Source organism: Procambarus clarkii, chromosome 63, assembly GCF_040958095.1.
Source record: "Procambarus clarkii isolate CNS0578487 chromosome 63, FALCON_Pclarkii_2.0, whole genome shotgun sequence".
Classification (NCBI taxonomy): Eukaryota; Metazoa; Arthropoda; class Malacostraca; order Decapoda; family Cambaridae; genus Procambarus; species Procambarus clarkii.
Genome location: NC_091212.1, coordinates 15,806,610 through 15,821,534, shown reverse-complemented (window position 1 = coordinate 15,821,534; position 14,925 = coordinate 15,806,610). Strand labels below are relative to the sequence as shown.

The window sequence follows — 14,925 nt, the reverse complement described above, 5'->3', positions numbered from 1 at the left end:
GGATAAATGCAACCCATCCCGAGCATACATGTAATTTCCTCCATAGATGTGTCCCCAGTTATCAATACATTTGATAACTGGGATACAGTATTTGATTTACAATGTGTTCAGTCGGCAACTGACACCAAGTGCCCTCGACAACCATTCATTTCCAACTTCCTTTCTTGGAAAAATGCCACATACGATCGGGATTCCTCCCTTGCTCCTACCCAAGATACATTACTAGCTACCATTAAAGAATGATATATTACTAGCTACCATTAAAGTATGATATATTACTAGCTACCATTAAAGTATATTACTAGCTACCATTAGGGTAAGATATATAACTAGCTACCATTAGGGTAAACTATATTACTAGCTACCATTAAAATATGATGAGTAACAGAGCTATCATTAAGGTATAATTTATTATACCGTAATGCATAAAATGGACCTGTACCATAGCTCTAGTGTCCATTACACCATCATTACACCCAGTACACCCTGGACCTGTACCATTGTACAATGTTCTCTTCCATTGTACAATGTTCTCTACCATTGTGCAATATTCTCTTCCATTGTACAATGTTCTCTACCATTGTACAATGTTCTCTACCATTGTACAATGTTCTCTTCCATTGTGCAATGTTCTCTACCATTGTACAATGTTCTCTACCATTGTACAATGTTCTGTACCTGTCACTAGTGTTTAGTAGTACCTGGGTCCAATGGGTCCCTGGGCCCCTGCTCCAGCCACACTATATACGTGAACACCAGACAGGGGTCCCTGGGGCCCCCTGCTCCAGCCACACTATATACGTGAACACAAGACAGGGGTCCCTGGGGCCCCCTGCTCCAGCCACACTATACACGTGAACACAACAAGACAGGGGTCCCTGGGGCCCCTGCTCCAGCCACACTATACACGTGAACACAACAAGACAGGGGTCCCTGGGGGCCCCTGCTCCAGCCACACTATGCACGTGAACACAACAAGACAGGGGCCCCTGGGGCCCCTGCTCCAGCCACACTATGCACGTGAACACAACAAGACAGGGGTCCCTGGGCCCCCCTGCTCCAGCCACACTATACACGTGAACACAACAAGACAGGGGCCCCTGGGGCCCCTGCTCCAGCCACACTATATACGTGAACACAACAAGACAGGGGCCCCAGGGGCCCTGGGAGCTCCTACTAGGCTTATCTTGTGGACACAGTGAGTGGCCACAGCAGGTCAGCGCTGACGGGCGGCCTCCGCCCCCACTGTTGGTTCTGTGATAACTTGTATCACCGCGTGTTTACCAGCCACCTTACTGGGTGGGCCAGGCGGGTGGTGTGGTGTGGTGTGGTGGGCCAGGTGGGTGGAGTGCGAGTGTGGTGGGCCAGGTGGGTGGAGTGCGAGTGTGGTGGGTATCAGCACTACTCTGGGATCTCTGCATTTGACCGTTCTCATAATACATCTTATCATGGCTGATGCTCATCTTATAATCCATGCAGCTCCCCCCCCCCTCCTCCACCGCTACCTCCTCCTCCTCCTCATGAACAACGACATCCCACGACCCGCCTCAAACACAAGCTCACATAGAATGTATCTAATTTACTTTAAATGTATATTTCTTAGACTAGAGTAATGAATGTATTGGGGTGAAATGTGAGGCCCCGCCGCCCTCACCCGGGGACCACCCACTGCTTCACTACAGTGTGTATCAGTGTACATGCGGCCCCCACACTAGCACCAGGCGGGCCCCCACACTAGCACCAGGCGGGCCCCCACACTAGCACCAGGCGGGCCCCCACACTAGCACCCTAGCACCAGGCGGGCCCCCACACAAGCACCAGGCGGGCCCCCACACAAGCACCACGGGGGCCCCCACACCAGCACCAGGCGGGCCCCCACACCAGCACCAGGCGGGCCCCCACACCAGCACCAGGGGGGCCCCTACACTAGCACCCCAGCACCAGGCGGACCCCCACCCCAGCACCAAAAAGGCCCCTACACTAGCACCCCAGGTCCAGGCGGACCCCCACACCAGCACCCCAGGTCCAGGCGAACCCCCACACTAGCACCAGGCGGGCACCCACACCCCAGCAGCAGGCGGACCCCCCACACCCCAGCACCAGGCGGGTCCCCACACCAGCACCCCAGGTCCAGGCGGACCCCCACACTAGCACCAGGCGGGCACCCACACCCCAGCACCAGGCGGGTCCCCACACCCCAGCACCAAGGGGGCCCCTACACTAGCACCCCAGCACCAAGGGGGGCCCCCACAAAAGCACCCCAGCACCAGGCGGGCCCCCACACTAGCACCCCAGCACCAGGGGGGCCCCTACACTAGCACCAGGCGGGCCCCCCACACCCCAGCACCAGGCGGGCCCCCCACACCCCAGCACCAGGCGGGCCCCCCACACCCCAGCACCAGGCGGGCCCCCCACACCCCAGCACCAGGCGGGCCCCCCACACTAGCACCCCAGCACCAGGGGGCCCCCACACCAGCATCCCAGCACCAGGTGGGCCCCCACACCCCAGCACCAGGGGAGCCCCCACATCCCAGCACCAGGGGGCCTCTACACCAGCACCCCAGCACCAGGGGGGCCCCCACACCAGCACTCCAGCACCAGGTAGGCCCCCACACCCCAGCACCAGGGGGCCCCTACATCAGCACCCCAGCACCAGGGGGGCCCCTACACTAGCACCCCAGCACCAGGGGGGTCCCTACACAAGCACCCCAGCACCAGGGGGGCCCCTACACAAGCACCCCAGCACCAGGCGGGCCCCCACACCAGCACCCCAGCACCAGGCGGGCCCCCACACCAGCACCAGGCGGACCCCCACAGCCCAGCACCAGGCGGGCTCCCACACCCACACCCCAGCACCAGGCGGGCCCCCACACTCACAACCCAGCACCAGGCGGGCCCCCACACCAGCACCCCAGCACCAGGCGGGCCCCCACACCCCAGCACCAGGCGGGCCCCCACACCAGTACCCCAGCACCAGGCGGCCCCCCATACCAGCACCCCAGCACCAGGCGGGCCCCCACACCCCAGCACCAGGCGGGCCCCCACACCCCAGCACCAGGAGGGCCCCCCACACCCCAGCACCAGGAGGGCCCCCCATACCCCAGCACCAGGAGGGCCCCCCATACCCCAGCACCAGGAGGGCCCCCCACACCCCAGCACTAGGCGGGCCCACACACCCCAGCACCAGGAGGGCCCCCCACACCCCAGCACTAGGCGGGCCCACACACAGGCCTGGTTTTAACTTGCCAGCATACTTGAGTGCCTACCAACACAAAGCTTAGTATACAAAGTCTTACTTATATACCAAAATACATCCGATCTAAAGCAATATGGAGACGTTTTGTTTCTTGTTTTGTTTAACGAACTATAAGATTAAAGTTGGTTTTTAGCGACCATAAACGACCCGGAGATAGTCAAACTTAGACTTATATGGTCGTCACACACCACTAACCGACTGAAATTGAAATTGAAATTGAAATAAGTTTATTGAGGTAAAATACACACAAAGGGATGAGGTAGCTCAAGCTATTCTCACCCCATTCAGTACAACGTGTTAATATATACATATACACACATCACAAATAAACACATTACCAAACATTTTGAGAGGTAAAAATATACATTTCCTCCTTCACAAGTAGTATGTTATCAGACGTACACACAAATACTTTTATGACCTAGGTATACTGTATAGACAAATTGCAAGACACCTGCAGATAATTCAACAAAATATTACAATCTTGGTGCAAAATTCTTATATCTCTCAAGAATATCATCAACCTTTCCGTTGTGACACATCCAGGCTATTTGTTCAGGAACAGTCCTTATCTCAGTGTTTCTATATACACTAATCAACGGACAATCAAGAATATAATGGGCAAGGGTGTGAGACCTTAACATACCACATAGTTTACACTTCGTGTCATTACCATGAACATCTATCCCATATTCCCAGTAATATTTGTACCCAAGCCTGAGCCGCATGTACACAGAGTCACTCCAAGCATTTCTCCTTTTACCATAAGTGAAATGGGTGTTTTGACTCACATACATGTAGTGTTGCATGGTTTGACTACTCTCATACATTATCTCTCTCCTCTCCACTCCCGCCTGTGCCTGAATATTTCTGATTTTGCTTCTTATTTGTCTCATTGTGAATTCACATTCAATGTCAACTTGTGGTTTTGATGTGGCACGTTTGGCCAAGTCATCCGCCACCTCGTTGAGCACTATTCCAACGTGAGATGGAATCCACATGAATTTCACACTATAACCTTTCAGCTGTATCTCAGTTATTCTTCTCTTACAGTCCTCCACTATAGACATGAAGACTGGGTTTCGACTGTTTAAGGACTCCAGTGCTCCTCGGCTATCGACAAATACAAAAACATTTTTGTCGTCATGACGTACTTCCTCCAAACACGCCAGAATGGCCTGCAGTTCAGCTTGTGTGGATGATATATAATTACTAAGCCGGAGTTCAATTATCCTGTCCACAGTCCCAAACTCCGTATAATCCCTTATTAGGACACCACACCCTGCCCTGCCATCCTCCGCCACCGACCCGTCGCAATATACATGTAAACTGTTGCCTCTTGGTAACCGAGATATCATGCTTCCATACAAACACCGTAATTGTCCCGGTTCATGATGAATCTTTTTCACCTTGAGGGGTACAATTTCGACGTCTATTTTCTGTACTTTCCAGGGAGCAGACATATTACACTTTCGAGAGGGTTTACAGCAGTCAAGTACGTCGTATTCCCTGAGGTCATGAGCTAATCCTCTCGTATAGCGTGTCTCCCTCAGTTTCCTGGAAGTGTGTACGTCACTCAAGCAGGTCTGAACGCTCTCAAACAGCTTATCCCCTCCTTTTCTCCGCATGAAACGAATAGATACTCTAGTGTTAATGTCACGGACTCTATCACACACACTCTGTAAATTTAATTCCATTCTCATTATTTCAATCATTGCATTTCTTTGACATCCAAGAATAATCCTCATAGCCTCGTTCTGTATCAGCTCTATTTTTTGAATTCTGCCTTGGCCTGTGTAAGACAATACGGGTGCTGCGTAGTCTATCAGGGAGCGAACAGTGCTTATGTATAACATCCGCAAGATAGGTACCCCAACACCTTTACCAGAAAAAGCCAGTGCTTTTAGAGGATGCAGACGGGCTTTACATAAGGTGCTGATATGATTTATTTCAGCATTTTTACTCTCACATGTGTATCCAACATACATGCCCAGATACTTGTACTTCTGTACACGGCTCAGTTCCACACCATTTAGAGTAAGTGTTATATTTCTTCGTTTCCTATACTCGTATTTGGTTTTATCTGCATTTATAACTAAGCCTAACTTGTGACAGGTTGTACCAAGTATGTTAAGAGCATCTTGAATTTTGTTCCCAGAAGTGCCTTGTATAAGAATGTCATCAGCATATATGATCGTCGTGACCCCTGGAGGATACATCTCTGATGCTAATCTGTTCATTAATACATTGAATAAGGTGGGACTTAATACTCCCCCTTGTGGGGTACCTAACTGAAACCTCCGTTCCTCAGACATGTATCCCTGGTAATACACCTGACCTTTTCTGCCTTGCAGGTAATCCCTTATCCAGTGTAGCAATCTCCCTGTTATTCCCAGATTGGCTAATTCGTATAAGATTACTTCCCCATTGGCTTTATCAAACGCTCCTTGTAGATCAACAAAAACTCTACAATTGTCATCCACATTAGACAAACACTTTAAGAGACAATCCGCAGTACTTTTGCCTTTGATAAAACCAAAGAGATTATTGGACATGTTATCACCTACAAGGTAGAGTAGCCTATTTAACAAAATCCTTTCCATCATTTTACAAAAGCAGGATATTAAGGAGACAGGTCTGTAGCCTCCGTTTGACTTAGGGATAGGAATGATGACAGCCTCTTTCCATTTTCTTGGTAACTTTCCCTCTCTATAACTCATATTAAACAAATCAAGTAAGGGATTAGGTTTCATACCGGCTAAATAATTAAGTATGTCATACGTTACTCCATCTTTTCCCGGAGCAGTGGAGCTGCCACTTTTTATAGCATCCAGTAGCTCATCGTGGGTTATCTCAGTGCATGCTATAGATCTTGTATTTAAGGCACATAAAGTTACTCCATTTCTAATATTTTCCCATGACTCAATGGTGACTCTCGTGTCTGCAGGTAAGGACTCCATACCAGCAGCACTTGCCCATTTATCTACTAACTCATTAGCAACTTTCCCTGGATCTGAGTGAGCAATGAATTTGGTCTTACAACCCCTGACTTTATTTACTGCTCTCCATATGTCTTTAAGGTTCTTAGTATTACCAATGGCCTGAGCAAAGTCTTGCCAGTATCTGTCCCGCGCCTCCTTCCTCACCTGACTGCATTCCCTAGCCACTTCCAACATTGTATTTTTCTCTTCATCCCTCATTCCATTTTTTAACCATGCTTTATGCGCACCCCGTAGCATTCTCTCCCATCCCTTGACTTGCTGATCATTGGAATATTTAAATTTCTTAGGTCCGTGCGTCTTGCTTCCCCTGCCCCCGTTATTTTCCCTCTGTACTAATTTCTCTATGTTCTCGACCATGTCCTCGTAAAAACTATCAACGCAGAGCGGCGTGTAATGTTGATACCAATCTCCCATATTTTGAATAAAATAATTTTTCATATCTTTCTTAATATTTAGCCTTTTCCTTTGAAAGTGGACTTGTTTTTTCCCCAGTGGTAATTCAACGTTCAAGGCAAAGTGGTCACTAAGTAGTTCCCGAACAACCCGAGCCTCCCCCATAATCCCCTGAGAGTTTAAAACGCAGGCATAGTCAAGCCGTCCTCCCCTGATGTGAGTTGGTTCATTGTTTCCCAAGAGACAGGTATCTGGATGATCTTGTAGAAACTGTAACCACTTGACCCCATTAGCATTAATACTACCCACTGTCCCAAGGCTTGTGTGCCGAGCATTAAGGTCCCCAATGACCAGTGAAGGATTAGTATAAATGCAGTCAGGTAAATAGTTAGCGTCGAAGCAGTTCCTGGATACATACAAATTAACTACAATAAATTCCCCTTCCCTTAATGATAATTTAACACAGACACTCTCTATACCTTGCGTTTTTGATGGCGGTTCTACTAACTCTGCTGGTATGGAGTTCTTAACATAAATCGACGTGCCTCTGATGGTATTTGCAGCGAAGAGGTGAAACCCTTTATAACCATTTAATTTCAATAATCCTTCATTCCTATCCCCTGTCTCCTGGAGAGCTACAACATCAATATCATTTCCCATCACATAACAATGAACATCTGTAACCCTGTTTCTCAAACCATTAACATTCCATGACAACACTTTCAGTCTAGGGTGATCCATTATTAATCAATTCATTGCCTAAGTCATCCCCAATAAGTTCACTAAATGATAGCCATACCTTGTATAACATCTCCCACCTCCTCCCAAGTTCACCAGTAAAAGCGACATTGCGATTCTCAAGAGATTTTTTCAGCCCTGAGATGTCCATTGTTGGCCCAAATGATTCCTTCATTTTATGTGTAATTATAGGGTTCTTCCTTTCACTACGACTACCATCATTCACACACACTTCACTTTCCTTCATTTCATCACTCAATATTTCATTTTTGTCCTCAACCACTATATCCTGACTATCCTTCACCGTTTTGTGATTTTCCTTGACCTCCTGAACGTTTAATTTAGCCTCGATGGACTCGATTCTCTGCCCCAGATTTTGGAGGAACTCACCAACTTTTTTAAGTTCAGCCCACACTTCCTTGACCATATTATTATGACCCTCTCTCTGAGCCACAGTAGCCACTTCACTCACCGTTACACTGTCACTGCCGGAGTCCTGAGTGGTGGCGTGGCTGCTTGTTGCTGGAGCCTGCCTAAGTAAAGGTGACTCCTTTACCCACGCATTCGTCCGGTTCACTGGCACTGTTTGGGGCAGACTGTTTTGCTGTGCTCCCGGTGTCTGGGTAAGAGCTCTTGCTTGCTCTGTAACATTCACCGGCCGGAGAACAGCCATACTCGGCCTCTTGCTACACACAGCCGAGCTCGCATTGTGAACACCTCCACAGTTGCAGCATCTGGGAACTATTTTCTCACCCAGATTCAGTCTGTTTCTACACACAGTAGAGAGGTGAGACTTTCCGCAGAAACGACATCGTGGATCATTTTGACAGCTCCAGGATTTATGCCCCCATCTGCAGCATTTCAGGCATATTATGGGCTCTTCCACATACTTTGCTACATGCCTGTAGCCAGCCCCGGTGATGAACACTTTTTCGGGTACGTCACCTCTCACTAGAGCCACCACCTGACTCCTAGCTTCACCTTTAATGAGGTGACGCTTGGCCCACACAAATCGTTGGTCGTCGAGTATAAACTCGGGGTCCAGAGTCTGAGGGTATTTATAGATAATTACCTTCGTCAGCTTCTCGTTCCCCTCCGGTATTTCCATAAGAATTCCATCATATCCTTGCTGGCTAAGAAACGTCACTGCCTCCCTAGAACCTACCGTTAAGTAAGGTCTGTTTACACCTTCCTTCAGCAGGGGCTCGAACTTGCGGTGTTCTCTTCCGAGTTTGACGGTCCACAGCAGCTTCTGATGATAGGCCAACGTGCATGAGGCAGGGAAGAGAAGCCTCCATCTCCGCTGATCCTCACCTTCCTGACATCGTTCCGTCCGTTTGTCTGCATCAGTCTCGGCGTCGTTCTTCATTCTTTTATCGTTTCCGTTAAGTGTACCATTACTGTCCACACTACGCCTTGCATCCTGTCTTCTGCGTTTCTTCTTATTCCTTGTCAGAACTTCTTGAAACACGCCCTCCTCGTCTGACTGGCTGGCTGCTTTCAGAGTCCATGTTAATATCTCCGTGGGAAGCAGCCAGTTCTACTGGTGACTGAGTCTCCATCTCAGTACCCAGCATGGGGGGAGGGGGAGGGGGAAGGTGCGGAGCAGAGGTCTTGACCCGACCGCGTCCCAGGTAAGACTGACTAACCGACTTATATGGTCGTTACATACCACTAACTGACTTATATGGTCGTCACATACCACTAACTGACTTATATGGTCGTCACATACCATTAACTGACTTATATGGTCGTCACATACCATTAACTGACTTATATGGTCGTCACACACCACTAACTGACTTATATGGTCGTCACATACCATTAACTGACTTATATGGTCGTCACATACCATTAACTGACTTATATGGTCGTCACACACCACTAACTGACTTATATGGTCGTCACTCACCACCAACTGATTTATATGGTCGTCACACACCACAACTGACTTATATGGTCGTCACACACCACCAACTGATTTATATGGTCGTCACACACCACAACTGACTTATATGGTCGTCACTCACCACCAACTGACTTGTATGGTCGTAACACACCACCAACTGACTTATATGGTCGTCACTCACCACCAACTGACTTATATGGTCGTCACTCACCACCAACTGACTTATATGGTCGTCACTCACCACCAACTGACTTATATGGTCGTCACTCACCACCAACTGACTTATATGGTCGTCACACACCACTAACTGACTTATATGGTCGTCACACACCACTGACTTATATGGTCGTCACTCACCACCAACTGACTTATATGGTCGTCACTCACCACCAACTGACTTATATGGTCGTCACACACCACTGACTTATATGGTCGTCACACACTGACTTATATGGTCGTCACTCACCACCAACTGACTTATATGGTCGTCACACACCACTGACTTATATGGTCGTCACACACCACTGACTTATATGGTCGTCACACACCACTAACCGACTTATATGGTCGTTACATACCACTAACTGACTTATATGGTCGTCACACACCACTAACTGACTTATATGGTCGTCACATACCATTAACTGACTTATATGGTCGTCACACACCACTAACTGACTTATATGGTCGTCACACACCACTAACTGACTTATATGGTCGTCACTCACCACTAACTGATTTATATGGTCGTCACTCACCACCAACTGACTTGTATGGTCGTCACTCACCACCAACTGACTTATATGGTCGTCACTCACCACCAACTGACTTATATGGTCGTAACACACCACCAACTGACTTATATGGTCGTCACACACCACCAACTGACTTATATGGTCGTCACACACCACCAACTGACTTATATGGTCGTCACACACCACAACTAACTTATATGGTCGTCACTCACCACCAACTGACTTGTATGGTCGTAACACACCACCAACTGACTTATATGGTCGTCACTCACCACCAACTGACTTATATGGTCGTCACACACCACCAACTGACTTATATGGTCGTCACACACCACCAACTGACTTATATGGTCGTCACACACCACCAACTGACTTATAAGGTCGTCACACACCACCAACTGACTTATATGGTCGTCACTCACCACCAACTGACTTATATGGTCGTCACTCACCACCAACTGACTTATATGGTCGTCACTCACCACTGACTTATATGGTCGTCACACACTGACTTATATGGTCGTTACTCACCACCAACTGACTTATATGGTCGTCACTCACCACCAACTGACTTATATGGTCGTCACACACCACTGACTTATATGGTCGTCACACACCACTGACTTATATGGTCGTCACACACCACTAACCGACTTATATGGTCGTTACATACCACTAACTGACTTATATGGTCGTCACATAGCACTAACTGACTTATATGGTCGTCACATACCATTAACTGACTTATATGGTCGTCACACACCACTAACTGACTTATATGGTCGTCACATACCATTAACTGACTTATATGGTCGTCACACACCACTAACTGACTTATATGGTCGTCACTCACCACTAACTGATTTATATGGTCGTCACTCACCACCAACTGACTTGTATGGTCGTCACTCACCACCAACTGATTTATATGGTCGTCACACACCACAACTGACTTGTATGGTCGTCACTCACCACCAACTGACTTATATGGTCGTCACTCACCACCAACTGACTTATATGGTCGTCACTCACCACCAACTGACTTATATGGTCGTCACTCACCACCAACTGACTTATATGGTCGTCACTCACCACCAACTGACTTATATGGTCGTCACTCACCACCAACTGACTTATATGGTCGTCACACACCACTAACTGACTTATATGGTCGTCACTCACCACCAACTGACTTATATGGTCGTCACACACCACAACTGACTTATATGGTCGTCACTCACCACCAACTGACTTGTATGGTCGTAACACACCACCAACTGACTTATATGGTCGTCACTCACCACCAACTGACTTGTATGGTCGTAACACACCACCAACTGACTTATATGGTCGTCACACACCACCAACTGACTTATATGGTCGTCACACACCACCAACTGACTTATATGGTCGTCACACACCACAACTAACTTATATGGTCGTCACTCACCACCAACTGACTTGTATGGTCGTAACACACCACCAACTGACTTATATGGTCGTCACTCACCACCAACTGACTTATATGGTCGTCACACACCACCAACTGACTTATATGGTCGTCACACACCACCAACTGACTTATATGGTCGTCACACACCACCAACTGACTTATAAGGTCGTCACACACCACCAACTGACTTATATGGTCGTCACTCACCACCAACTGACTTATATGGTCGTCACTCACCACCAACTGACTTATATGGTCGTCACTCACCACCAACTGACTTATATGGTCGTCACACACCACTGACTTATATGGTCGTCACACACTGACTTATATGGTCGTTACTCACCACCAACTGACTTATATGGTCGTCACTCACCACCAACTGACTTATATGGTCGTCACACACCACTGACTTATATGGTCGTCACACACCACTGACTTATATGGTCGTCACACACCACTGACTTATATGGTCGTCACACACCACTGACTTATATGGTCACCACACACCACCAACTGACTTATAAGGTCGTCACACACCACTGACTTATATGGTCGTCACACACCACTGACTTATATGGTCGTCACACACCACTGACTTATATGGTCGTCACACACCACTGACTTATATGGTCGTCACACACCACTGACTTATATGGTCGTCACACACCACTGACTTATATGGTCGTCACACACCACTGACTTATATGGTCGTCACTCACCACCAACTGACTTGTATGGTCGTCAGACACCACTGACTTATATGGTCGTCACACACCACTAACTGACTTATATGGTCGTCACACACCACCAACTGACTTATATGGTCGTCACTCACCACCAACTGACTTATATGGTCGTCACTCACCACCAACTGACTTATAAGGTCGTCACACACCACTGACTTATATGGTCGTCACTCACCACAACTGATTTATATGGTCGTCACTCACCACCAACTGACTTATATGGTCGTCACACACCACTGACTTATATGGTCGTCACACACCACTGACTTATATGGTCGTTACTCACCACCAACTGACTTATATGGTCGTCACACACCACCAACTGACTTATTTGGTCGTCACACACCACCATCTGACTTATATGGTCGTAATACACCACCATCTGACTTATATGGTCGTCACTCACCACAACTGACTTATATGGTCGTCACTCACCACTAACTGACTTATATGGTCGTTACTCACCACCAACTGACTTATATGGTCGTCACTCACCACCAACTGACTTATATGGTCGTCACTCACCACCAACTGACTTATATGGTCGTCACTCACCACTAACTGACTTATATGGTCGTCACTCACCACCAACTGACTTATATGGTCGTCACTCACCACTGACTTATATGGTCGTCACTCACCACCAACTGACTTATATGGTCGTCACTCACCACCAACTGACTTATATGGTCGTCACTCACCACTAACTGACTTATATGGTCGTCACACACCATCTGACTTATATGGTCGTCACACACCACTGACTTATATGGTCGTCACACACCACTGACTTATATGGTCGTTACTCACCACCAACTGACTTATATGGTCGTCACACACCACCAACTGACTTATTTGGTCGTCACACACCACCATCTGACTTATATGGTCGTAATACACCACAACTGACTTATATGGTCGTCACACACCATCTGACTTATATGGTCGTCACACACCACTGACTTATATGGTCGTCACACACCACTGACTTATATGGTCGTTACTCACCACCAACTGACTTATATGGTCGTCACACACCACCAACTGACTTATTTGGTCGTCACACACCACCATCTGACTTATATGGTCGTAATACACCACAACTGACTTATATGGTCGTCACACACCATCTGACTTATATGGTCGTCACACACCACTGACTTATATGGTCGTTACTCACCACCAACTGACTTATATGGTCGTCACACACCACCAACTGACTTATTTGGTCGTCACACACCACCATCTGACTTATATGGTCGTAATACACCACAACTGACTTATATGGTCGTCACATAGCACCAACTTTGTTCTTATTTCTTTATAAATGAACATTTTGTTCTGAGTGAAACTTTTTCGTTCTGAGCGAAAATAAAAAAATATTTTTTTTTGTGAGGTTGTACAGCGAGCTGCAGGATTATGGTCAACATGTATATGTTAAGTTTAGTTGGTGAGGAGAGTGTGGGCGTGTGTGGGGAGGGTGTGGGGCGTGTGGGCGTGTGTGGGGAGGGTGTGGGGAGGGTGTGGGGAGGGTGTGGGGCGTGTGGGCGTGTGTGGGCGTGTGTGTGGGGCGTGTATGGGGCGTGGGGGGAGGGTGTGGGCGTGTGGGGGGCGTGTGTGTGGGTGTATGAGGGAGGGTGTGGGGGTATGTGGGGAGGGTGTGGGCGTGTGTGGGGCGTGTGTGCGTGTGTGAAGAGGGTGTGGGCGTGTGGGGGGGTGTGGGCGTGTGTGGGGCGTGTGGGGGGAGGGTGTGGGCGTGTGTGGGGCGTGTGGGGGGAGGGTGTGGGCGTGTGTGGGGCGTGTGGGGGGAGGGTGTGGGCGTGTGTGGGGCGTGTGGGGGGAGGGTGTGGGCGTGTGTGGGGCGTGTGGGGGGAGGGTGTGGGCGTGTGTGGGTATGTGTTGGGCGTGTGTGGGGCGTGTGTGGGTATGTGTTGGGCGTGTGGGGGGCATGTGTGGGTATGTGTTGGGCGTGTGTGGGGCGTGTGGGGGGCGTGTGGGGGGCGTGTGGGGGGCGTGTGGGGGGCGTGTGGGGGGCGTGTGGGGGGCGTGTGGGGGGCGTGGGGAAGTACTGACCTGTCCTCCCTGGATGAAGTCAGAAGAAGCGTCCCTGTCAGCGTTGGCGCCCACCAGGTGGCAGTAGAGCTCCGGGTCCGCCTCGCCCTCGCCGCATGTCGCTGTCGCTCCGATACGACGGTTTTCAGCTAAATTAAAATAAGGAGGAGTTAACACTTGAGCGGCAGCGTTGTGGAGGAGGAGGAGGAGGAGCGCGAGCCCTCGGGCGTGGGGCAGACACCACCCGCACAGTGCCATGGTCGCTGCCTCAATGATGACCCCCGCGCTGACGGCTGCCCACGCCTCCCCCCACCTCCCATGGCTCACTCCCCCACCCATCACTACCCCAACCCTCCTCCCTAACACACACACACACACACACACACACACACACACACACACACACACACTTGGATTTTTGGATTGTCAGAAAGCCTTTGATACAGTGCCACACAAGAGGCTAGTGCGAAAGTTGGAGATGCAGGCTGGAGTGAAAGGGAAGGTACTCCGGTGGATAGAGGAGTACCTAAGCAACAGGAGACAACGAGTCTGTGTGAGGGGGTGAGGTCTCAGATTGGCGAGACGTTACAAGTGGAGTCCCGCAGGGATCAGTCCTTG

The 14,925-nt window shown here is 49.0% G+C and overlaps 1 protein-coding gene across 5 annotated transcripts in view; it reads right to left on the bottom strand.

The window, feature by feature from the left end:
* Positions 1–14,586, bottom strand: part of LanA (laminin subunit alpha) — a 550,694-nt gene extending 536,108 nt beyond the window's left edge. For all 5 annotated transcript variants that reach the window (XM_069308774.1, XM_069308775.1, XM_069308777.1 and 2 more), the window contains exon 1: positions 14,329–14,586. In XM_069308774.1, coding sequence (XP_069164875.1) covers positions 14,329–14,565 — 237 coding nt within the window. In that variant the 5' untranslated portion in view covers positions 14,566–14,586. The remainder of the gene's footprint in view (positions 1–14,328) is intronic.
* Positions 14,587–14,925: the final 339 nt, after the last annotated feature.